General features: G+C 37.4%; 1 protein-coding gene across 1 annotated transcript; it reads left to right on the top strand.

Annotated features, from left to right (window-relative positions):
- The first annotated feature begins 442 nt into the window (after positions 1–442).
- oprm1 (opioid receptor, mu 1) lies at positions 443–26,959 on the top strand. Its single transcript, XM_026932135.3, has 3 exons — positions 443–1,153; positions 21,006–21,373; positions 22,694–26,959. The coding sequence occupies exons 1-3, from the start codon at positions 897–899 to the stop codon at positions 23,227–23,229; spliced, it is 1,161 nt and encodes a 386-aa protein (XP_026787936.1). The 5' UTR covers positions 443–896; the 3' UTR covers positions 23,230–26,959.

Below are 26,959 nucleotides of genomic sequence, written 5' to 3'. Positions count from 1 at the left end.
AGTTATGTGTATGGATTTAAGTGATCAATTAAAGCATGCCTCATTTTTGATAGTCATCTGGATATTTTGTATGAGCTGTGGAACCCTGCTGTGTAGGTCTTCTAAATGAATGTAGACAGATTAATTAGCATACAGAGGAATTAGTAATAAGCACCAGCACAAGCAATTTCATGCATTAGAAGTCTGTTGGTATTTGTTCTGTTTTGCAGAGTCATAAAATCACCATGACATCATCATGAGCACTAAATCGCCATCTAAGCCCTGGTGCCTGAAATCTCTGAGAAGTATTAATCCTGTTAGGGTTTAGAGGTCCATATATAGCTGGTGTTTATTTCATCATTGTAGTGTAGGTATCTTTTGAGTATTATAATGCAAAACAAAGCAATTCTGTGGTGTACTCAATCTTTTTTTTTTTTTGCACCAAGCCAGCTCATGGTTTACAACCTGGACACTCCACTGATGAATAATTTGACCGGAGGGCTTAGGCTTGGTCCGCGCTCGCGCTTCGTCTCAAGCGCACTTCTCACGCGCGCTTCAAAAAAAAAAGCTGGAGCCTTGGGTCACGTGCCTTCGCGCGTGACGTCATTTTGTCGGATAAAAATGAGAAAGAGAAGCCCTCCTATCCATTTGTATGTTGTGTTACGCCGATAGGACAGGACGTATTGGCTAAGTGATCAGATAAAGTGGTGCACCGCGGTGTGCGCACGAGGCTCTCGCGCGTTTAGCTCGTTCAAGCAGCACGGACGCCGGCGCGCGCGCTGCTCTGAAGAGCGCATTGAACAGAACAGGTGTCGAGAGGAGAGAGAGAGAGACACACACACACACACACACACACAGAGAGAGAGAGAGAGAGAGAGAGGTACACAACGCAACTCGAACCGAGTCCACTGAGAGCCATGGAGAGCGTGGTGAACATCTCAGCGCCTCTCTATCACCTCTCCCATCTGTCCAACCTCAGCGTCTTCTGCCCCAACTTGAGCTCCAGCGGTGGTGGGAACGCGACTCTGCTGGAGAACGGCATGTGTGAGCGACCCACCGACACGAACAAAGGCTCGACCCCCGTCATCATCGCCATCATCATCACCGCGCTTTACTCCATCGTGTGTGTGGTGGGGCTGGTGGGCAACGTGCTCGTCATGTATGTGATCATCAGGTAAGACCTGCCGGGATACCGCCTGAGGCTCAGGTCAGCAGCACTCTCCTGACCATGACACCCCTCCCCCTAAACAAACAAACAAACAAACAAACACTTCTTTCTACTTAGGATGTAATACTCTACCTGTTGAAAGTCTTATCTATTGCCATGCAGTTTAATTTAATCTGCATTACTCTATCAGCAAAAAAAAAACAACACAACAACAACAACAAAAAAAACCCACTAGGCTGTACACTCTCAGAAATAAAGGTACCAAACTGTACTTTTCATTGCTCCCATCAAGGATACATGATTTGTATGCATCTTTTACCTGCATGTGGGGCTTTTATTGTAAAGGTAATTTAGTGGACCGTAAATTAAGATAAGGTTAAATAAAGTTTGATTGTTTTTACAAGCATAAAGATGCATATTAAAGGAGCAAAAGATTTACCCTTGATGGAACCACATCAGCAAGGAAAAGCACAGTTTGGTACCATTATTTCTGCGAGTGTACTCTTCAGGATAAACAGCTGGTCACACACTTGGAAAATTGAATCAGCATTTAAAACTTATTTAAGATGCATTATTTGGGTGCATTAATTGGATGCACTTTTCATTTTATTGACTGTAATTGTGGGAATGAAAAGGTGCCCGACAGTTTAGTGATATTCAGTACTTTGCATAATGTTCAGTACCTTGCAGGACTATGATGTTTAATGGAAATTGTCAGTAATGTTTTTTTTTTTTATCTACAACTCCTGAGTGATGTTAAGGGCTAAATGGTCAGTAGTGTTTAATGCTGTTCAGTGATTTTTTAATGATTAACATGACATCATGGAAGTGTTTGTTATCTGTGAGTAAATATGTGTGTTAAAATGGCAGGTGTTCTCCTCATGGAGTGACAAAGCACCTGCTGAAAGATTTACACAAACAGTTAGAGATGTTTAGTGATATTCAGTGATGTAGAGGACACTCTCAGGGAAAAAAGTACCAACACTAGCCTGTAGCATTCAGTGTAAAAAAGGCCAGTCTTTGAAGTTGTACCCTCAAAGGTATGTCTTTGGTACATGCAGTGCCTCTAGCAAGTATTCACCCCCCAATGATTATTTCTCTTTCTGATGTATTGCAACATCAAATTCAGGTATCTTAGGATGGATTTTTTTCCTGCTCATGTTGAAGTGATTCTCTACAGAAATCAAATCAAATAAAGTATATGACTGCATAATTCATAAGTATTCACCCCCCCTCCTTTTCTTTTGGCAATCTAAATTAGGACTAGTATTTAATTTCCACGAGCCAGACTGAATATGTTAAAAAGGGTACACCTGTGTTAATTTTAAATGCACTTGTGTCCAATTGTATGCTTTCACAATAAATATCTCTGACTTTGGGAGGTGTCACAGCTAAAACGGAAGACCAGATCAGTCCTGCTGTCATGAAGACAGAGTAGCTGCCTGTAAAGCATGAGATGACATTGTTAGGAGGAAAAAAGATGGAGAAGGTTATTAAATTATTGGAAATGCTTTTAACTTTCTTAGGAGTAATGTGAAATCCATTATAACAAAGTGGAAAAAATATGGCACAACCAAGAGACTACCAAGATCAGGCCAAGCTGAGCACGCGGGCAAGAAGAGCAATTATCAGAGAAGTGTCCGAGAGTCCAGCTACAACACTGAAGGAGTTACAGAGCTCACTGGCATGTGCAAACCTCAACAATATCATCAGTTCTTCACAGATCCGGCCTCTATGGGAGAGTGGCCAGAAGGAAGCCACTTCCATGTTAGGTCATCTGAGACCTTTTGGAAAAGATGAGACAAAAGGTTGAGCCATATATGGTCTAAAGCCAAACCATAATCAGAATCAGAATCAGAAACAATTTATTGCCAGGTACAGTAAAGGACACTCTACAGTACTAGGAATTTGTCTTGATGTCAGGTGCAAACACAGAATCAAAGATACAAATTCAAGTCATACAAGTCATACAATGTTTGGCACAAACCAAATACAGCCAAATGCTCAGGTAACACCATTCCTGTGTTCAAACACGTTGGTGGTAGCATCATGCTCTAGGCTTTGTTGCCATCACAGGCAGCATGGATGTTGAGGACAACCTGTTCCAGTCAGACAGGCATCTGCATTTAGAGTGAAAAGATATGTTCCAACAGGACAATGAGCTAAAGCACAGGGCAAAACCTACAAAGAAATTGCTTGAAAAAAAGAAGAAGGTTTGTGTTTTGGAATGACCGAGTCAAAACCCCAACTTAAATCCAGTAAAAAAATCTGTTGCATGACCTAAAATTGCTGTTCACCAGCATTATGCAATGCAAAATTTGCATTGAGGACTACCAAAATCAAAATGTACAAAGCTCACAGAGACACATTCGAGACAACTCAAAACTATAATTGCTGCAAAAAGTCAATTCACATTGAGAGGGTGAATACTTGGATGAATGGATTAAGCAGGTTTTTTTTATTTCAAATAATTCTGAGGATATCTAAATAGTTTATTTTATTTTTGTAGAGAGTCACTTCAAAAGGAGCAGAAAAAAATCTCTTTCTGAAATGCTTAAATTTGATGATGCAATACAGCGAAAAGAAAAATAATCATGGGAGTGGGGGGTGAAGACTTTCTGGAAGCACTGTATATCTTTCACCTGGAAAGCCTCATCTGCTTTGTGTAATTAGATCTTTGGTACATTTGAGGGTACATTTTCATTTGTATCTAATGCAACAAAAAGGTATATAAACAGTACCTTTTGTCTGACAGTGTACTGTTCAGTGATGTTCAGTACTTAAAAAAACTAACTCTAGAAGGCTAAAAGGGATCATTGGCTTGTCCCTCTGGGGGAACCCTAAAGGTTCTTTGTAGAACCATACAACAGAGGGTTTTGTTTTTTTTTGAGAAACCATTTGAGTTAGAAAGAGTGCACCTTGCCTGATGTTCAGCAACTGTACAATGCTGTTATTTTCAGCACACTTCAGGATTGATATTCACACTATTGTTCAGTGGTATTAGGTCATGCTCTGTTATACTCAGAACCTTTCAGTGCAGTTCAATGAACTTTAGTGCTGTTCACTGACTTTCACTAATGTTCTGCGTTAATTAGCAGTGAGCAGTGACGTGTGTAAATACAGCCGGCTGATTGCCTTTGCTAAGACCTTTGTGTCGTGGGCCTTAAACAAAAGGGCCACAAAGCAACTTGTTTTTGCAGTGTTGCAAATCTGACTTCATGATAGCTGTGTGAGAGCCTGTGGTGTAAGAAAGAGACTATACCAGCCAGTGACTGATCACGGAATTAAATGATACATGGTGGTGCAGCAGATATTGTTTCCCCCTCATAGCTCCAGGGTCCCCAGTTCGATCCTGAACTTGGGTTACTATCTGCGTGGAGTTTCTCATGTTCTCTGTGTATGTCCTCTGGGTTCCCTGGTTTCCTCCTATCTCTCAAAAACAGGCTTGTGGACTGGCTATGCTAATTTGCCCCTAGGTGTGAATGAGTATGTGAATGCGTGTGTGCATGATTCCCACCGCATACCAAGTGTTCCCGGGATACTGTCCAGCTCCTGTATTCATAATGAATAAAAAAAAATGAACTAAATGTGTTATCTCTAATTTATCACAAGATCACCACATTGATTTAAAGTTTATGAAAGCACTTCACTTGATGCACCCTGTGAGGCAGCACAGGAAACTGGAATTAGTTTCAGATTTTTAAAGATGTTTAGGATTTCATCATCATGTTTTTGCTCCTGATACAAATTCACCTACATAATTACAATAACATATCACAGCATCCCAGTATCCATGCACCAATCAGGGTTTCCAAAAACCATACTGGTCAAGCTACAGATCAGTGGCTGCACCTACACCTACACCGCCCACCTACAGTGGGCATCTTAAACACTGATTTTAGTAGCGCACATTTGTTTTCTCTAAGGATGTGTTTCTATAAATTCCTTGCTCTTTACAGTTCTTCTCGTACAGGACACCACAACTGTTTTTGGCCAGGAACACTAGCCATGCTGTGTAAATAGCAAACAATATAAAGGCTTTATTTATATACCTAATTTTTCCATAGATCAGTCATGATATTTACGATGACAAGCTAATCTGATAAAGGACAACTGGGGCAGTGAGTAAGAAATGGGCTTTTTATCATACGTCAGGATTTTATGGAACTACTATGAGAGTTCTGAAGAGAAGAACTGCCAAATCATTCACTGTGACTTACTTGTTTACTGAATGCTGACAGCAACCTTTATAATTATATTTTATATATATTTTTTTATAATTTTATTTTTTTCCACCAAACAAGGTTATTTGATGTGAACTGTTGACCACATATTCTACAAAAAAACAGGCATATGGTAAACTGATTCTTGCTCTGTGAAGCCACTTCAAGCAAATTCACCAGTTTTGAGAGGAAAAAAGCATCTTATTCTGTGCAGCAGCAACTCAGCTTGCAGGTACACCCTGCCCGTGTTTATTAATGATATGATTGCAGGTCGATACAGGTTTACTGGCCTGTATTATATGCCATTAAAATAGACCTTAGGGGCCAAGTAAATATGCACTGATAATACAGGACCATTTTAAGGCAATGTTTTTGCTCACTGGTGCAGGAGCTGTGCTGGACTCCTGCTGCCTCAAATCGCAGGCATTACCTCCTCAACATGCTGCTCATCTCTGTGGTAACCTGTCCTACTGTAATAATCCAAACATTCAGCAAGCAATAAATTGGAGATTAAAGAAGCAAACAAAAGCATGATTTTTCAATGAGAAAGTAAAAAAAAGTAAATGAAACATACTCACTAGTATCAACCCAAATCTCAACAGCTGAGACAACTGGTCTCTGACGATGAAGCATTTACTCCAAGTCAAGCAGAAATAAGCATCACTAAGAGGGTTATTATTACTTAAGAAGATGAAAAATGTGCACTTTGGAAACAAGGAGCAAGAACTGTTTAATTACTGATAGGTTAAATATTGAATAGAGAAATTTTAAGGGTGATTTTGTTTATCTAGAGAGTCATATGTGTCCCACTGATATTACATTTACATACATGTTCCTAAATGAAAAGGTAAAAAACATTTTAAACATGTGTAAAGTGTGCTTCACAACCACCTATGTGCAGATAATTAATTTAAAACATTAATAATAACCTGTACAGCACTTCGAAAATGCCCAGTCCACTATAACTATACTTTATCTTGACATTTAATCATTAAAATGCTTACAAAATCTAAGAGTCATCCATTATAGGTTATGAAAAATTTACGTTTTAGTGTCCCACAACAGTGATTTAACATTGATACATGAACGCATTCACTCCTATAAAATATTCCACAACTCAAATGTTCAAAAGGAAGTTTCATCATCTGAATTTCCTGAAGATCATGGGAAGAAGAAAATCAACTTCTCTCATTCTTTTTTCCTTATTATCATTGGTGTATAATATTGAATGAAGCTGTCACTTTGAAAGTACAAACCAGTCACCTAAATTATAGATCAAAAGTAAATAACTGATTAAAAATCATTATTTTAAGCAAATCATGCAAATGTCCTTAATATCTTCATGACAATAGCATGGACGCTAGTTAACCTTGCTAAAAAAAAAAACCCTCAACACTGTTACTCATGTAAGGCAAAACGCAACCATTTCTCAGCAGAGAAATGAGAAAAAAAATGAGATTGTTGCCTGAGATGGGTTATGTATGGGTTTTCTTAGATTCAGGGTTAAAAAATTATTTTTAAAAAGTAAAGGTAAATTTAATTTTTAAGAGTTGCAAGGGCTAAATGACACCAGAAGCATGGAATCACCCTTAGGATTACTGCTTATTTTTCAGAAAGGTATACACTGACATACATAAATGAAATTAATCACAGGATCACACGCTAGTTTGTCTTATGTCTATTACACATCATTAATTATTAAGACAGTAATTACACCTCTCAGCTCGATACTCTGAAAATCGAAAGTTACCACACAAGCGTTCAGAAATTCCTTTCAGGTGCCAGTGCCACCCTCTGCAATGTAATTGCAATAATTGTACTTAGCTTCTCACAGCTTTTAACCCCCACAAATCAACATCTCGTGTTTAGGAGGACCCTTCCACATCACAAATAGGAGTGGCTCTGCACAATCATGTGGAAAATCAATTTTTAGTGTGCAGAAAGGGAAACTGAAGAGAATTCTAATAGTGCCTGAGCTCTTTGTTGTCATGGAGAAGCTGGAAGAGCTGAGTTTTTGCACCCAGTGTCCCCTCCTCCATCAGACATCAGACATCAGAGCACGCTTTCTACAGTAATGAAGGGATGAAGAGAACCTATAGTGCAATGAATAGAGCATGAGTGTTCATGTTCGAGTCATATGTGTGTTTGGTAGAACAACACAGGACAATGATTAATATGACTTTTATGAGATTCCCTTTTTAAATGGGGCTTTTAAGAGAGGCTAATTACAGATGAGAGTAGGAGGGCTGTAGGACTTTCTGCATGTCTCTTTGTGTTTTTCTCGCAGATTTATGTGCTGAGTAAGTGCTTCATCTTTGAAGGATGTTTGTTTTTTGGTCAATGGTTTTAATGTTCCTGTCCTTTAGTTTATATCTATTTATGTTTGTCCTGTCGCCTGCAGCTTCTACATTCCAGCTATAAAAATGACTCTCTTAACAATTTGCATGACTTTGTTTTCTTTTGCTGCCAGAAAGCCAATGACTAACATGAGCTGCAGCCCACTTGTATACACAAGGAAACTCCTGGTGTTACTCCAAATCCAGGCTGGAGCTTTTGAATCCTGATTGCCAAGTGATTGTATGAATCAGAAAAAGCACATAAGGCAGAGAGTGAAGGCTGAGGTAAAGAAACAGGGTTCAAAAAGAGGAAAAACAACATGATTGTTGGGTTATGTTCACTTTACAAGCTTCATTGCACAATTCACTTTTTTTTTTTATTGCTCAGATCAGATCTGTTTATTTTTACGGTTCACATTCATAACCACCCCATGTGGCCCATATTTGTCTTTACTATGATGCAATTGTGATTTCTTGGGCAATTGTTTCAAACACTACTTGGGTTCAAAAGGCATGAATCAATTCCCCAAATATCAATTAAGTCACCAATTTCCCCATCCTTCCACTGAGTATATTCACTGCTGTAGCTGCCCTCCATTGTTGTTTTGCTGCGCTGCTGACACTGGATGATGATGACGATATCTTCCTGCTCCCCATCTGACCAATCTCATTCATTTTGCAAGACCACTTATCAGTCCAGTCTGGGACCACATATGAAATTGGCTCAGGTCTGATTTGAAAAGATGTGAAAAGAGTCCTGAAAAAAAAAATCAGTGCTGTCATATTAAGGCAGAAAATTGGATTTGTGTCATTTCAACCTGGTAATATTAATGTAGCCTTGGATTCCATTTCCATTTCTTCATTTGGCTGACACTTTTATTCAAAGCAGCTTCCAAGCCCAGCTGGTAGTCTAGTTGGCAGAGACTCTGTCAGTTTAGGAATTTAAATCTTCCAATCATCAGCTCAATACCTTCATCACTGAGCTTAATAAAATGTAGGTTTCATTAACAACTGGAAGAGTTCACTGTTAGGATGGATGTTTTGTTTACATTTGACTGAAAAAAGTGCTAGGTGTGGTTATAATAAGGGCAGACACAGATGAAGTGAAGACTCACATGTTTTGAGGACGGTCTATGCAGAATTGTTGATAGTTGTAGGGTAAAACAGTAGCAGAGCTATACATGTGCAGACTTGCAATATCATTTTTTCATCTGAACTGTAATTTCATATAATTTGGACCGATTATACATATTCTAACATGCATACTACAGCAATACAACTTGAGAAAGCACTGGAGAGAATTTTTGGAGAGGACCCAGCCAGTGTTGATAGCAAGTGCCTTCAATACCTGTAAACTGTCTGGTCATCTTCCAACAAACTGCAGCAGTACATTAGCTGTCCAATGCCCTAGTTCTGGATCAGCACTTTTGAATGAGTTCAGAGTGGTGTCTCATCTGCCACTGCATAAAACTGGACCATAAGGTTGTAGATTTGCTGCCACAGTATAAAGCTTGAACAAAGTTGAAGAAAAATAAATCAGATAGATGACAAATTTGGAATAATGGCAGCATGTAAACGCTGTGAGATTGTTTTGAGGACACTGACTCGTGTTTGTTTTACGGCTACTGTGAAAATACCAGTGATCAACTGTAACAGATATATTGTATGTATGTATGTGAAAGTAATGTTAGGTTTGTTTTTTTTTTTTTTTAAAGATTAAGGTTTTATCTTAATAATAAATCAGAGTATAAGAATGAGATTGGGTCCAGAACAAATCAAAGGCAGGAAGGTGAAAAGAGAACAAGTAATCCTTCTTTTTCTGACAACTTAAATTATTTCCTTTGAGGATTTCTTTACGAATACAAAAATGCTGCTTGAGTGTATTTTCGCTGATTGCGCACCTATAATGTTTAACAAGACTCAGTTTGCAGCCAGCTCAGCAATAGTGAAGTTATAAAACCCCAGGCCCTGGGGGACTAATGGATTGTTCAAGGGCGGGCAGTGTTTCTCAGCTTAAGCCTCTTTTTAATAATGTTTCCATAGTTCCTTGATGAACCTAGAGTTCCATTGTCATGGAAATTATCCAAAGACATTCTGATACCTAAACCTAAAAACTCCGTCCTGTTTTTTTTTTTTTGTGTGTGTGTATGTGTCTGGAACCTGATATCATGCATAAACATTTAAACATGCAAGGGCAATGTAGTTGGATTTCATTGGATTTTCGTGTCCTCCAGTTGCAATCCACTTGACCCCCCTCCGTTTGCTTCCAGGTGTGGTTGGAGCACTGGAGGCTCTACAGCAATACATTACTGAACACAATTATTAACATTGCAGATTTCCAGAGCTTTGCCAAAGTTTTGTTTTTGGATTTTAATTTAGCCTTTAGCACTAACACACAAATATTTCTGCAAAGGCTTTATGATCTTGGTGATGACATCTGGCTCATCTTATGAAAAGGCGTTCTAATTGGCCACAGAGAATGTTATTTAATGATAACTATCAGACCTTTCTGAAATGCGGGTGTACCTCATCACCTTACCTTGTAGTTTTTCATCGGCAATGTTTGCCATTTACTTAGATCAATCTACAGAAATAAAATGAATTGATGTACTTGGATAATTTATTGGTTAGTAGATTGAGTCTCTTGGCTAATTCTAAATATATATTTTTAAAAACTGTGCAATGGCCACTTTTTCCAAAGAAGCTGAAATATATATATATTTTGTAACCAGAGATCCTCTACAGCCTCTAGATCTACACTGAGACCCTATAGTATTTCCATTTGGCATGGCATATAGTATACAGGGGAAGACTATAGGAAAAATACAGATGAAAATATCTGAGGTAAATGAATTTCTACTGCCTTAATCAAGCTCTATGTTTTGCCCAGATGTATTGCGAAGTTTTTCTACTGTGTCTATGTGCTGTTTGCAGTTGTGGCTACACGGTGACAGCTTGTCATTATGTTGTATGAGAAGGGTAACATCTGTTATTTATCAATTGCCTGACAGCAAAACTATTAGGGTTGAGCAGTGCATTATATCACAAGGTCTCAATGGCATAATAAGAATGATGTGGGCCAAACTACACACACTCAACCTACACTCGTGGTGCTTCTGTCCTCTCATCTGCTCTAGGGCTGTCAAATTGAAATTGTAACTTTGAATATTCACCGAATTTAAGATAAAAATGCACATTCCAAAGCAAAAACTGTGTACATTCAAATTTAAGATGTGTTGCAAGCACCAGCACTGATTTTATTTAAAACATACTGTTGAAAAAATGACACGCAAGATATTAATAATGCACTAACAATGTTTTTTGAATAAAAAACTCTAGAAAGAATAGTTCTAGTGTTTCAAATAATCCAGATAATCCAGTCATAGTCAATAATGTCGGGAATTGACCTGCTTAAGCTGCATGAGCTGAAGCTGAACAGTGAATGAACACCAGTAAAATGAAGCACTTTACTAGCAGCTTAATTAACTCACCCAAACCCATCCTGTACACGTATAAGATTAACCAGACATACACACAACATAAATGTAATATTACAGTTTGCTTCTGCACAAAATGACACAAATGCACAAGTGAGCTTGAACTTAAGTAACACGCAAATAGAATGGTAAGTCACGCTGTGAATACGGTCTTTCTGTAGCAGTGCACTAAAACATGGACAATGAAGAACTACACAAGTGACACTCTAAAAGGAGGAGTCCTAAACTGATGTTATGTCAAACGTTACTTTGTTCTACTTGTTACTTATATCTAACTCATAGCTAATATGTTGTTACTTTGCACTTTTTGTTAACAAAGGTCCTAACCATTGAGAAACTGGATTGGCACTAATATTGTCTGTTAAGGAATGTATGGCTCTCTGTATTCCTGAGCCAAATGTTTAATATTTAGTGCAGTTTTTGTTAACTGAGCCTGAGAGTCAATTTTATTTATTATTTTTATTTATTTTTATTTTTATTTATTTATTTATTTTTTTGACGTTCCAATTCCACTGTCTGAATATTCTTAAGAATTAAAAGTTCATTGCTCTATGAAAGGGTGTACTTGCATTATTATGCTATTATATTATCATTATATCAGTGGCATAAACTGATCTTAAAATGACAATAACATAGTTTATTGCAATTATTTCTGGGACAATATATTGTCCAACAAAAGTAGTTATCATGACAGGCCTACTTTTTGCTTAAACCTAAAACACAAAGCTTTGCTTGGTCAGTGTGCACTTGGACTGTCTGTCTACTTTTAACTTCTCTTCTTCTCTTTGTTTGGGGAAAAAAACACTATAATCCCCCTTCATTATATATTTCGTTCATTATATCTGTGTCTGTATTTCACATGCACTTTCTCAATCACTGCTGATGACCTGTTATGGATGTGTTAGTGAAGCTGGTTTAAATAGATTAGCCCCAATCTAGGGGGCATTTCACTTTGTGTAATCAGTTGACTTGACTGTCACTGATAGACTGCATGAATCTACATTCTGGGCTAGAAAGAAGTCAGCCCCAGCCTTGCTTCTTCATACCATTCTATGTATATTACTTGCAGCCATCAGTGGTGCTGTTGTGCTTGGTTTGACAAAACAACAAAAAATATCCACCTTTTGTCTTTGAAAGACACAAGGAGCTTAGCCTTGCTCAATTTATACTAGCTAGCCCTGCAGGTAATGCTTTCCATGTTGTGCTCTGACTGGCTCTGGTTTTGACCCCTGCATTTGTGTCTAAATTTTTGGATGGTGGATTTACCTATGCTATTGTTCCAAGGCCCTGGTCATGCCGGTCCACAATGCTTCCTGAAAAATCTGTTATGAAACCCTGCAATTAGAGAATTGAAAGCTGACCCTTGACATTTTCATATTCGTGTTTCACTCATTAGGTGTGACAGCTGTGATAGGTGTCATCATGCACATGTACGCTGAGCCTAAATATCATCATCACACATCAGTCATTCTCTAGAACCTTCCTCACAGAGCTGGTGCAGGTTCCAAATGACAAAGGCAGAACATGGTTCACAGAACCACAGTTACATATGTTACTTCCCATCCCCACTTTTAAAGATAGCTAGAGGTGCATGGAAATTGATAATAGGATAGTTCTACTTTTGTTTAATCCCTGGTCCATGCTGTCACAATGCTTCCCAGAAAACCTGTTAGAAAACTCTGCAGTTCCAGAAATAAAACTGACCCTTGACATTTTCATCTTGTTTTGGCTTGATTAGGTGTAATAGCCATTTCAGGTACACTTCCACAGTCATACCACAATTATTTCAGCACCAGTCAGTGAAAGTGGACTCCATTCTAAGTGGCCAAAATGACATCATTCACCTTTTGATGTAATTTTTCTCCTCTAGAATTATCTACAAAACATCAGAGCCTAATAATGAAAATTCTCTACAAAGTCAACCATTTCTTTTAAGCATTATCACCCATTTTCATGCAATTAAAGACAACCACATGTTGTACTCAGATCATTGTTGTAGGTTTCTACTTCTCAAACTCTGGTTCTGTTTCACCTTCCTAACCATCAGAGCAGTATGTAACATCTGGATAGCACCACAGGATAGAACCACATTTAGATATGTAACTAGATATGTAACTGATCTCCCACTTCTAAAGGTTGCATGTACAGTAAATCAATAATGGAACAGATCTACACTTTTGGCAAAAAAAACATGGGCCAAGCCCCAAAATGGCAAATATTAAGCATTTAATGGTCAACAAATCACTGGTCAGGAAATTAGCAAGAATTAAACAAATAGATAAGGAAGTTAGTATGAGATAGCATTTCCCTTTGATTTCTTTAAATGTTTAAGTCTTGTGGTCCTTGATGGGCTGCATCAGGTGTGGCAGATAACCAAAACAATGACTAATCTTTTAAGATTTTAACATCCCAGAAGATATTTTTGGACACTAGACATGTGTCAGTATAAATTTTACATCAAACATTTTAATCATTATCATGATTTTGACCTTGCGTACATGAAGACTATAGAAGTGAATTTCCCTGTTTCTAGCTTTTCCCCAAACAATTCACTGCAGCAAAAGTAAATGAGCAATGGTGGCACAGGAGCTCTCAGGAGTGCATTTGTTTAATTCTTGCTAATTTACTGACCAAGTGATTTTGCCAGGAATGCACTCTTGCATAATCCATATAACAGGAATAAAGAATAAAGCATGACTTTGTTAGCATTGCTAGAGGACTGATAATGCATGACACTTAGAATTTAAATAGGTTTTTCTTTATATACTGTCTTACGTGAGGTTAGTTGTGCAAATACTTTTATATATCTTTGTCTTAGGTCTTCATTCATACCAACAATAATTTTATGTTCAGTGTAGTTAGTGTGTGAACAGATTAATACTCTTTTCTAATTCAATACCTTTATTTTGTGATGGCTAGGAAAGCATGATGAGCTATTTACATTACAGTATGTTACATTTCAAGGTGAAGTCAAGTATGTGTGCACCTACAGCCCTTGATCCAGATGAATTAACAAGAAGCCTGGATTACTCATGACTCATTACTCGCACCAAAATACAGGTTTAGAAACAATTACATGAATCACTCTGACAAATCGCCTGGCTTTATTGTACTGTTTGTATTTTAATTAAACAGATCTTAAAGGTTAAAGAGTATATATTTAGAACCCTTAATCTTCATGGCATGAGGCTATGATGCAGATTTAATGTGCCTTAATGGTGCAGCATAAATGTTAATCATCTGCATGTGTGTTTAGTGTACAAAAAATATAGATAAATAAAGACAAGCAGTGTTGCTCAATGTTCAAGAAGAGAAGCGGTTTTATTACTAATCAATGTTCCATCCGTGACATGAACTGATATTTCAGGAAAGGAAGCTTATCTGGATAGACAGCAAACATCAATGGATGATCACCTGATCTGAACACGTTGACATGGTGATGTGGTAACTGAAAAAACATGTGGTGTGTGTGGCCTTTACTTCACGGAATATGTGTCATCACACAAAATGTATTACAAATGCTTTCCATCAACCAACTTTTAACAGCAAACTTTGTAGGAATGATGTATAAGTCCATAAGAAAAGCTATAACCACTCATCACACACCTCACGCTGACCCTTCTATACAAATCCCAAATTTTCATGCTAGTTTGCTTGTGAGGATTCTTACAAACCTTGCATTTGTAAGATCATGTTGGTTTGACAGTATGGATATGGCAGTAAGGTTGGGCGATATGACAAAAGTATTATCTCACATTTCTACTATACAAGACATGCATCACTAATCAGATTTTTTTAAAAATCCTGATTTTTCTGAATGATGATACTTTATTTAATGATCACAAATATTTTTATTTATAAAACTTTAAACAATGTACATTTTGAACAATTCAGTACAAAATTTTAACATCAACTCATGGTTTTGTAATTATTAAGTTCATAAAAAGATTTTTCACGATATTCACAATGTATGAGAAAAGCATGTTGTTACAAAGTTTGTCACAATATCAATATTATATTGTCATATTGCTCAGCATTAGATGACAGGTCACGTGGATTTTAATTTTTATTAAAATATTCAGTAATAATAATTATTAATAAAATAAATTTTATTAAAAAGTTCTCCAGAATATTAATTAATATTATATTATTTATAATATATAATATAATATATAATATATATTTATTATAGAATATTAATTAATGTTAGATTTAAGACTTCACTATGCTGCAGACTCATGACTGCTCACACTGGCACCTCAGGGCATTGACCGTGGCCTAGAAATTATTCATCAGTGTTTATATTGTAAAGCGTGGTGCCCCAAGCCCTTGCCACCGATTTGATTCATGTTAGGCATGAACTGTAATTATCCTTTCCCAAAGTTCATTAATTTCAGCAGTATGCTTGCTGTTTTTAAACAATCTGCCAGAAAAATTTAATTAATTGACTGTGGAGCTCAAATCACTGCTCATTGTGGCAATGGAAAACATGAAAGATGGAAACCTCATGAAATAACAAAATAATCAACATTAGTCATGAACTCATACCTTTCAGTTGTTTCTGTCCAAGGCCACTTCAGCAATACCTAGCTCTTTTGCCTAAGCTTTTGTATGTAAGAGATTTGTCACTCAAGGATGCTCACAAAAATTCAAGTTATCTGACCTCTGTTTTGAATGTTGAGAACTTGAGCTCTTGGGGAAAAAACCCAAGGATGTACAAACAGACACACTGAAGAAAAAAATCTCTGTATGCAGACTGCATCAATCTCGATATACAAGCCTGACTATTCCTCACACTAAAGTGCCCTAGAGGAGCCTGTTAGTGTTAGTGTTAGTGATCTCATACCCTGGCATTGTTCTGAATATGTGCCAAGCTCTGGCAAGGACACACAGAGTGTCTGGATAATCTGTAACATGAATTGGTCATTGGCTACAATTGGCTAGAACTTCCTTTAGTATAAATAGATTTGCTGGTGACAGATTTCATGTCTGATCCCAAGTCTACATTATTTATTGGCCTACTTGTTTTTGAGTTATTAAGGTTAGAATAAAACCAGTTAAATTTAATGACCAGTCAAACTGGCTAATAATTATATAACATCAATAATAAACTGAATCATTTTGAAAATGGGTGATTTCCACCAATAATAATTAAAAAAAAAAAACACAGACCTCCTGGCAACCCCTGGAGGTCCCCAGACCCCACTTTGAGAGCCACTGACATTGTTCTGAATAGTCGCCAAGCTCAGGCATGGAAAGACAGAAGCAGATGGAGTGTCTGGATAAGCTTTAATGGATTGACTCCAGGTGCTGGGATGGAATTGAGCTCTGGATGATTCAGCCACAGACAGACAGAACACCACCGTCTTCATCCTGCATGTAAATGTCGATTATATAAGCTTTAATTAGGCATTTTTATGCTTCCTTTATGCTTATGACTCCCCCAGATTACATTGTCTTAATCCATTGTAGCGCCTCATCCTTTTCCTCCAGTCAGTCTAATGACTTTTAATTCAATGGAGCAACTGTCATATTAGAGAAAAGAAGCTTTTGACTACATTGTAGTGGCACTTCTTCATCACTCTCATTTCTTCTTTGTTTTATAGAATCCAACAGCGGTTTGTAATGACTTTGAATGCGTCACTTTGACTAAGTACATGCCTTACCGGAACAGACAGTTGTTTTTTAAACAATGTTGCTTTTTTCTTACAGTAGATGCATCCATGTTTATTCAAGATTAGTCATGAGCATTTCTAACGTTTCTGTCAAAGTCATTCACTTGAACAACACCCAGCTGCTATTGTGCAGAAGGGATGTGTCACTCAAGGGCAGTCACAGATGTTCAATATCTCTAGTGACCTTGGTTAGTGTATTTAGTTATCCATATTTGAAATTTGGAGAATCAATCTGGAAAAAACAAAACATTAAAAAGGGATGCATCAATGAGCAGACTCCAAAGAGACAGAGGCTGTTCTGGTGTTCCCTAGCAACAAGCTAATCCTGAGATTTTGTAATAGAATTGAAAGCTGGTTTGTCTGCGATAACAATAAATCCTGCTCTACCTGATCACTAAGTCTGGCTTGCTTATGCTTCATCTTTGATCAAAAGGGTTCCCAATTTCAATTTCCACCTAATCCAATAATCCAGTTGTTGTATTTGATAAAGAAGGAAGCTAAAATGAAATGCAGTCAAATAACCTTATATCATCAGTCAAGCTTTTGCTACATGCCTGGGCTTGAGGGCTGTCCATCATTGATCAGTATGAAAAATCTACTTCAGTGTCATTTCAGCACCCTTGGCTAGAATTCCCTTTAGAAAATGCATTTGTGACCATTGTGACCATACATTTGACCAATTTCTTGCCTGATTATTCCATGACATAAGAACTTTATTGGAATGCATAATAATAGTGCAATTAATAGGGTTTTTTTCCCTGTCTGGACACATCGTCTGTGCTAAAAGTTCTATTGTAATGAACACATTGGTTTTAATGCTCTGATACAGTAAAGATGCCAGAGAAACACCATCTGTTTGCAGCTGTTCGAGAGAAAGACAGATGCTGCAATTTCCAAATGAGAACGCTCTGAGCTAATATGATAGTCATGAGGGATCAGTTTTAATGGGTTTCCAGCAAACATCTAAAACCATGAAGATTGACACTGTATATTGGTTATTAGAAGCAGAGTTCAGAGTCCCTCACAAGTCTGAAATGCTCAATTGCAAGTGGAGTAATTGATCCTTGGGACATTCGCACAATTAGAGACAAACCCTGGTGAGAAAAATAAATGGTGTGATCATTTATCTGGTGTAAAGAGGTTTTGGATGACTCTATAATCATCAGTAATGGTAGATAGCCTGTGGTGTCACAATGTTGTGCTACATTACAGTTGAGTGAATAAACAGGTACTTTAGCAAATGTATTAGTGGCATTTACTTTTGAACCTTTTTTTATGCCAGAGTGCAATATTTTTGCAATATTTTACATTCAGAGTGATTTAAAACATCTACAATGCATGTTGTTGTAATCCAGTCCATGTACATATACAGTGCAGGGATGTAACTGAATCCGAATACATTATTCAGAATGAACAGAATGCCAGAAAGCTTCAGAGGGGAGAGACTAGAGGTTTGGGAGAGACTAGAGGTTTGCCTCAGGACTGGATCCCATTGGATGCAACAACAACAACAAAAAATTATTAAGTCATTCATCATTAGTAACGTCCTGGTCAGGGTCACTGTGGTATAAATTCTTAGGAAAAAACCATAGAGAAAATATTAATGCTAACAATTAAATTATACATATTCAGCTAAGGATATATCAGCCACACCCTCCTGATTTGTTCATAAGCATTGTAAATTCACAAATTAATGGTAGATTCATAAAAACACTCAAGACTTTTCAGCCTATTAGCAGGTGCTTTATCTTGATAAATTCTAGGTTCTGTGGTAGAAAGAGGTTAATGCTGTCAACACATCGACTTAAGTGGAGTATACATCCAATCACATGCTTTGTCTGACTTTTACAATAATAATAGTTAGTCATCATCCCTCTATGACTATTAGGTACCCCACAGTGCATACATTTATCATAAAAACCATACATTTATGTATCATATCAGTGCAAATGAGAGGCTTAGTCAGGAGCTTTAGTGCCTTTAGTGCCTTTAGTGCCTCTTTCTCTTTTAATAGTTGTATAGTGGAGATATTTCATCCAATTTATTTTCTGAATTTGATGAGTGAGCACACTTGAGACTTTGCTGGTCCACTGGGATTCAAGTGCCAGTGTGAATGACTATATGGATTACATTTTACCAAATTAAATTAGAAGATTACTTCAGGTCTGAAACACCTTGAGGTCAATGACCTTCATGCATTTATTAAATCCTGCATGTGCATCACACAACACTGTGTCTTTCTGTGCTATTTCATCTGTGACAGTCACCTAAACAATGCAGCCCTATTAATCAGTTGCGCCTGCATCTGCAGACATTGTTATTTTGGAAGCACACACCAGCCAGATTTTTGTTTACATCCAACTGGTGTGTCTGGAATGAACTAGAGGTTATATTTTATCTCTGCTTTTGCAAGAGTCAAATAGTAGTGTTTCAAATGGCGAACCTCTGCTTTTTTCACCATAGTGGTTTAATCAGTCATAATCTCAACTGAAGTTGCAGTAAATTAGCTTTACTGGATGCCTAAGCACCAAGATGACTTATTACCCCTTTGTTAACCGCTTTGCTTAAAAAAGCCAACAGAAATAAATACACTAATCTACCATGAGCTTTTTGTATATTTTGCAGGAGGCTTTAAAAGCCTTTTCCCAAACTCTACTGACATAAATAAGTCCATAAAAGTGTAAAAGCACCCTTCTCGACTGAGTAATTCACTGTCTGAGCTCATTAGAATAAAATGCTTTTAGATTGACAATATAGAGAGAGATAGCAATTTATTTTCCTGCATAGAAACCAGACGCTATACTTATGAATTATTCATTATTCTCATTAAGTACCTATTTTCATAGACACTGGAGAGCACTTAAAATCTCATTTTAATAGTCCAGACACAACTGCCCCTTCAAAGCAGAGACTAACTTTCGTGATTACAGAATCTTTCAGATGAGAATTTATGCATAAGCCTTTTCCTTCCTTTGAAATGAAAATATTTGAAATGCAGTGCAGATGCCACTCCTTATGAATTGTGAAGGCTTTCATATAAGACGACGAAAATTGCAAGCAACTTTGTTTCCTCTGGTACATGCGTTAGTATTAAAATTGGGTAATTATTATCTGAGATGGGATGAGACTTTTTATGGCATGCTGAAATTGGCTGAATTGAATCTGCTGAAATGGCTATTTCTATGCACAATTGAATGCCTACTATTAAAATGCACGCTCTTCCTCACCTCTGTTTCTAACTTTCTGTCATTTCAATACTTCCAGACAACTTTAAAGACCTCAGTAATTATCTGCATTTATTTCAAGGTGGGGAAGTGCTCCCGTATTCATCTGTTCATATGAAAAGCCTGAGAAATTAGGTGATTTGCTGATGCCTAATTATGATGAGAGCTCTGTAAGTCAAGGAGAAGAATGAATAATGAGTTTGGTTTTAAGTATGTAAGTAGTAAATATAAGTATTGAATATGAGATGGCTTTTCAAATTAATATCTTTTTTAAAAGGGCTGCAGATGACTACCAGACTAAGACAAAGGTGTAACATTAACATAAATCATATACTGCATTAGGGGTGTAATGCAGTGTTACTAACTGTATCTGTATTCAGATTTAAACCTGAATTAAGTGGAAGTTTTTTTTTTGTTTGTTTGTTAGTTACTTTTTTAAGAAGGGATGTGCGCAAGACAGTATTATATTTTTAATCCCACTTACACAGTTACAGGATATTTGTTTGTACCTGCAAGTGACAATTTCTAATGAATTTAATTGGCTGTATTTCCAAAAATATATCTTCATATATAATGCTTGCCTGGATGAAAGTAAAAACCTCCTGCTTATGTGGAAAAAAGGAATAGAGCACCTCCCATTTGTTTCTGTATTCAAATCTGTTCAGTCCAAATAATGTATTTGTATTCAGTTTCATACCTATACTATATGTAATATTACAATCCAGTTGTTCTAATGTTCTCTTCAGTACTGTTTTTTTCTGCAGTAGTTTTTCCTGTAGTTTTCCATTATCATTTTCTACTATGAATTCAGTTTTGCCATTAATTCAACTCGATCGTACATGAAAATTATTTGCAAGAAATTTAATACAGCACTTCTGTGTGATCTGCTTCTATTCACCACAGATACACCAAAATGAAGACTGCGACAAACATCTACATCTTTAACTTGGCCCTGGCAGATGCCTTGGCTACCAGTACCCTCCCCTTCCAAAGTGTGAATTATCTCATGGGCACCTGGCCTTTTGGGGACATCCTGTGCAAGATTGTCATGTCGATCGACTATTACAACATGTTTACAAGCATCTTCACGTTGACCACTATGAGTGTAGACCGCTACATTGCCGTGTGCCACCCTGTGAAAGCTTTGGACTTCAGGACGCCCCGCAATGCCAAGATCGTCAACATCTGCAACTGGATCCTGTCGTCTGCTATTGGTCTGCCAGTCATGATCATGGCTTCAACTATTACTACACTCGACTACCACAGCAACGGTATGTGTGTTAAATTATTACATAATTCAAACACCTTTCATAAATTTATTTGCATTTTTCCTAAGGGACTAGGAAGAGTGTTAGATATTAGCAAAAGAATGGATTGAGTGCAGTGAATAAAGTAAATCTAATATAATAAAAAACTCTTTTATTTAGGATTAAGTTCAGAATAGTGATATGAGTATAATGGAAGTGCTTTGTCCTTTTAGTTGACAGCTTTATATGAAAAACGGCAAGCCAAAACCTGAGGTGCAAATCTGTATTCATGTGTCAAAAATAATCAGGTATCTAATGTAACTTATTCATCCTGCTGTCAGTGTTCTGAATTATGAGTATGGATAAAATCTTGTTTGAGTCATCTTTCAGTGAAGCCAACAACACAGTACCTTGCATAAGTATTCAGCCCTTGAACTTTTCCACATTTCGTAGTGTTACAACCTGGACCCGAATGTCATGAATCTACACAAAATAGCCCATAATATTGAAGAGGGGGTAAAATTCAATATATTTTGCTAAATGAATTACAAATAAAAAGATCCCAGTGTTTCTTAGAGAACACCTAAATGTACGTCATCATGATACTTCCCCAAACCCCTGCCACAAATTTGGAATCACACAGTTATCTAGAATGTCTTTGTATGCTGCAGCATTAAGATTCCCCTTGACTCGAACTAAGGAGCCCAAATCTGTTCCAGCATGACGGTGCCCCTGTGCACAAAGTGAGGTCTATGAAGACATGGTTGATGTGAAAGAACTTGAGTGGACTTGAGTCCTGAACTCAACCACACTGAACACCTTTGGGATGAATTGGAACACAAACTGCATGCCTCCTCACCTGACATCGGTGCCCAATCTCACTAATACTCTTGTGGCTGAAAGTTGAAAATTCCCAGAGCCACATTCAAAGATCTTGTAGATATCCTGCCCAGAAGAGTGTAGGAGGGTGGCTGGGTGGGGGGAGCAAATTCCATATTAATGACCATGTTATTAGAATGGGATAACAAGCACAGCAAGCACATATAGATCTGATGGTCAGGTGTCCGAATACCTCTGGCCACGTAGTATATAAAAACGATGAGTTTTCTATGTAGGAATGGTGTCTGAAAGCGTTAATTCACTATATACTAAACTAAAAATGTAGGACCAATTAATAAAAAAAAAATTAAAAAAAACAGAAAATGGACCCAATCCAAGCCAGCAAAATGGCTTCAGACCATAATAGAGCCACTGCTTTTCGTAACTTCATAAAGAGATAAAGCACTGTTGTTTTTAATCTTGTTTCAGTGTGCCATTTTGTGCTCATTCTTTCTCCCACTGCAGCAGGCATTGTTGACTGCACTCTCGTGTTCCCTCACCCATCCTGGTACTGGGAGAACCTGCTAAAGATCTGTGTTTTCATCTTTGCCTTCATAATGCCTGTGTTGATTATCACGGTGTGCTACGGCCTGATGATCCTGCGCTTGAAGAGTGTCCGCATGCTGTCTGGCTCCAAGGAGAAGGACCGTAACCTGCGACGCATCACGCGCATGGTGCTAGTGGTGGTGGCCGTCTTCATTGTGTGCTGGACCCCCATCCACATCTTTGTGATCATCAAGGCCCTGGTGACCATCCCCAACTCTCTACTGCAGACCATCACCTGGCACTTCTGCATCGCCTTGGGTTACACCAACAGCTGCCTCAACCCGGTGCTCTATGCCTTCCTGGACGAGAACTTCAAGCGCTGTTTCCGTGAGTTCTGCATACCCAGTCCCTCAGTACTGGACCTGCAGAATTCAATGCGATCAACACGTACCCGCAATCCACAGCGGGAGGCTCAGTCAAGTCCCACAGTAGACCGAACCAACCGGCAGGTATGACTAGCAGTCGAGATGTCATCACTGGATTTGCGCTGCCAGCCCAGTGTTGACATCAACTCAGAACTCACACAAGTCACCACAGGTCTCTGAGCTCTGTCGAGGTGGAACTACCGGTCAGCTGTGATGGTCATGGAAATCTCCCATGCCAGTCTAGATTAATTCTAAACAGTACTTTTCATATGCTAACAAAGTAGTATGACTCTTCAGTTTGAATATGTACCACACCACATATTCACTCGAGCTGAATTTAACTTCTTAGAGGTATAGTGTACCAAGAGGAAACCTTACATGAACACAAAGCGTTCCATGAAGTCGGATGACAAGGAGCCTAGAATTGCTTGTGCAAACTATCTGGCATGTTGTCCATTAGACCACTTATATTTTATAGGCCAACATACACTATATAATAAACATTGCATTTGTGCTTTCCTTTTTCTCTGACAGTTTGTTTGTCATTGTGTAATAAGAAAAGGACTGAAAAGAAATTGTTTTGTCTTCATCTCCAGTTTCTTTAATGCTGTAAATATATTGTAAATAATATTTTCCTAAACAAGATCAGTGCTTTATATTTGTCAAAATGTGCCATTGGATTGAATTAAATATCATAGATATTTATAAACATATGTATATATATACTGTATATCAAAGATTTAAATGGCATGTCACATCCACACATTACCACATGTTACCAAGCAGTATAATATTTAAGGTGTTGTTTTTTTCAGCTGGTCCACTTGCACTGCAATGTATTGTTCTTTTTTTAAATCTATACAGTGATTGTTGTTAGAGTGTTTGTATTTTTACGTTTGTATTTCTCTGAATCAACTGCACAATGTGAACAATTTGTTCTTTAAAATGGCACATATGCAGTTGTCATGCTTCAGTGGTGACAAGTTATGTATGTGATTATGCAAATGTGTTATTTGTCAAATCTGATTTGTAAGATATTAATCAAACTTACATTACTGAGGTCTTGAACTAAAAGATCTTGGACTTTGCTTGCATGACAACATTTTGTGATATGAACAGGTTGTACTTAATGTGATATTTAGTTTTTTTTCATCAAAATAAATTATTTGTTGTGAATTGTATGTTTCTCTTCATGTCACTGGATTGCAATATGCAGCACTTAACAGAAATATGCAGCACAGACGTCAGCCGAGGTCTGAGCACCGTTGTTTAAACAGATAAAAGATTCATGCATTGCTTGGATTTGGAAACGCAAAGGTCTGTTCATGCTAATAATTTCCATGGCACATTCTTTGACTTGCTCTGCTTTGCAAGTTGTGAGAGTTTTTTTCCAGTAATGAATCATAAACAAAGAGGTGATGAGATGAGACTTGTTGCTTTTTTGTTTTTCTCATGCAGTGCACAGCATATTTGTGATTAGATGGGATTTGTGTTTTTTTCATGCGATGCATATGGCACATCAGCCACATTTTAGCAGCTTCAGATGCCAGTGTGAACATTGCAAAAGCCCATATCTCTATTGAGATGTATTAAGTCAAAGTACTATAATGTCCTAATCCCTATACAATCTTTGACAGTTTATTCTATTTTTATATTTACCTTTATGTTTGTATATTTGACTAATTAATTTTTCCAGTCACTTACAATTGAGCAGTTGAGGCTTAAAGGTCTTGGTTTTGAACTCACAATCAGTAGCCCAAAGCCTTAACCACTGAACCATATTTTCAAAATTTTCAACATTACTTAAACCATTCAAACAAAACTGAATGACCTGAATGATCACAACTGCTACATTTCTTTAATGCCATTACTTCAGACATATTAATAAAATCTGAATAAAAAATCCTGTTCTTATATGCAGTATGCAATATTCTCATGGCTTTTATGAAAATGTGTCACTTTGCATAATTGTAGACACAGGCAACAGCTCTGAGCATAACTGCAGGTGGTGTACAATTTTCACATTCACACATGAGCAATATAATCTGTTGGTGCTTATATAGAATTACATAAGGCGACAAGTGGACCTACACTTGCAGAAAAATGTGCCCTACAGCATAACAGCGCTACTGGACCCCTTCACTGTAGCGGTCAAGCAGTCAGGACTTCACAGTTTTGCTGGTGAATTCCATACATGTACTCGCTCACTTGTCGAATATACTGTCTAGAATGACTGACAATATGACTTTTTCCATATCTTTATAGGCCAGTGCCTGTGCTTTTTGCACCACTGAACTCTTAAATGTGCATTTATCTTTGTAATGAGGGTTTTTTCCTGCAACCCTACCATAGTATCCCTCTCTGTGTAGTTGTTCTTGCTGACAGTCTGATCACGTCCTACATTAACATTCTCAGTCATCTGAAGAACAGTTGCTCTTCTGCTTTCCACACATCAAATTAATACACAAGCTTCACTGTCACTGAATGTGCACTTCCCACTACAGTGTCCAACCTTATTTACTGGTGTCTTTCCCTTTAGAGCTAAATGATGTCTAATTTGTCACTGTAGTGACTGTTCCTATTTAAATCTGTGTGACTGAAGCTCCTGCTGCCCGTGCCCTAATAAGGCACTGTCTTTCAAAAGTCAGTTCAATTTTTTCTTCCTGCCATCTTAATCCAAAATCGCACAGCATTTTTATACAAAAACAGAAGTGTCCAGAAGAACTGTAGCAGGTTCTGCATGATGCTTAGAAAAACACATCAGCCACTTTCCTTATAAAACTGCACAAAGTGTACCTGAGGCTACTGATGCATTTTAAAAAGCAAAGAGTTGTCACATCAAATATTGACTGTTCTTGGTTAACAGGCATGGAACCCAATGTGGTCTTCTGCTGTTGCATCACATGTGCCGCAATGTTCAATGGCAATGTGTTGTGTCATTTTGAGATGCTTTTCTGCTCACCATGGTTGTGAATCATCAGACATTTATTAGTGATCTATCATTTTTCTAGTAAACCTGTAGAAAATTGCCAATTGCTGTTTTCACTGTATCCTACACAATGACTAAAAAGACTTTCATTTTCTTACACTTGCCTAAAATGTAATTTTTTTAGTGCTGTTTACGGAATCCTTTCACTTCAGTCTCCAGAAATATTTGAAATTATAATGCATTTACATGTATTCATTTACAAACCATTTCTATCCAAAGCCTCTTGGTAGTGGTACAGAGTATAAAGCACAGATTTGTTAAATAAACCGAGAATGATACAAATGAAAAGCACTACATTACCACCAACTGACCAGAAACAAGTGCGAGACAGTGGAAAGGCAAACAGAGAGAGTCATGGCAAAGCACAGAGGTTGAGAAAAGTACTGGCAGTCAGAAGAACTACAAACATAAGGCAGTGAGTTAAAATTTGCAATTATTACAGTGTTACACAATAATAACAATGATAAGGTTACGAGTAACCATGAGAAACACGGGTCATCGATGACTACAAAAGTTGTAGTATGACAAAATGCACACACACATTTAAAGAGAGAGAAGTGTTTCTGCACTTACATTTAAATGTTCTCAGAAAATGGGTCAAAAGCAGGTAATTAAATGGACAATTCAACACTTCAGTGCAAATGTAGACTCAATGAGGTTAAAGGGATCAGCTTTTAAAAAAAAAACACCTTTTTTTTTTTTTTTTACATGTATTACATGAATGTTAATGTGCATGATGAGAATGTAGTGGAGCATCACTGTTCACCTATTTATAATTTATTATATGGCTAATATGTAACTGATTACCCATAGCGATTGTATGTCAAATGT

The sequence above is a fragment of the Pangasianodon hypophthalmus genome, chromosome 3 (genome assembly GCF_027358585.1).
Source record: "Pangasianodon hypophthalmus isolate fPanHyp1 chromosome 3, fPanHyp1.pri, whole genome shotgun sequence".
NCBI lineage: Eukaryota > Metazoa > Chordata > Actinopteri > Siluriformes > Pangasiidae > Pangasianodon > Pangasianodon hypophthalmus.
The sequence above is the reverse complement of the archived record's forward strand: the minus strand, read 5'-3'. Positions and strand labels throughout refer to the sequence as shown.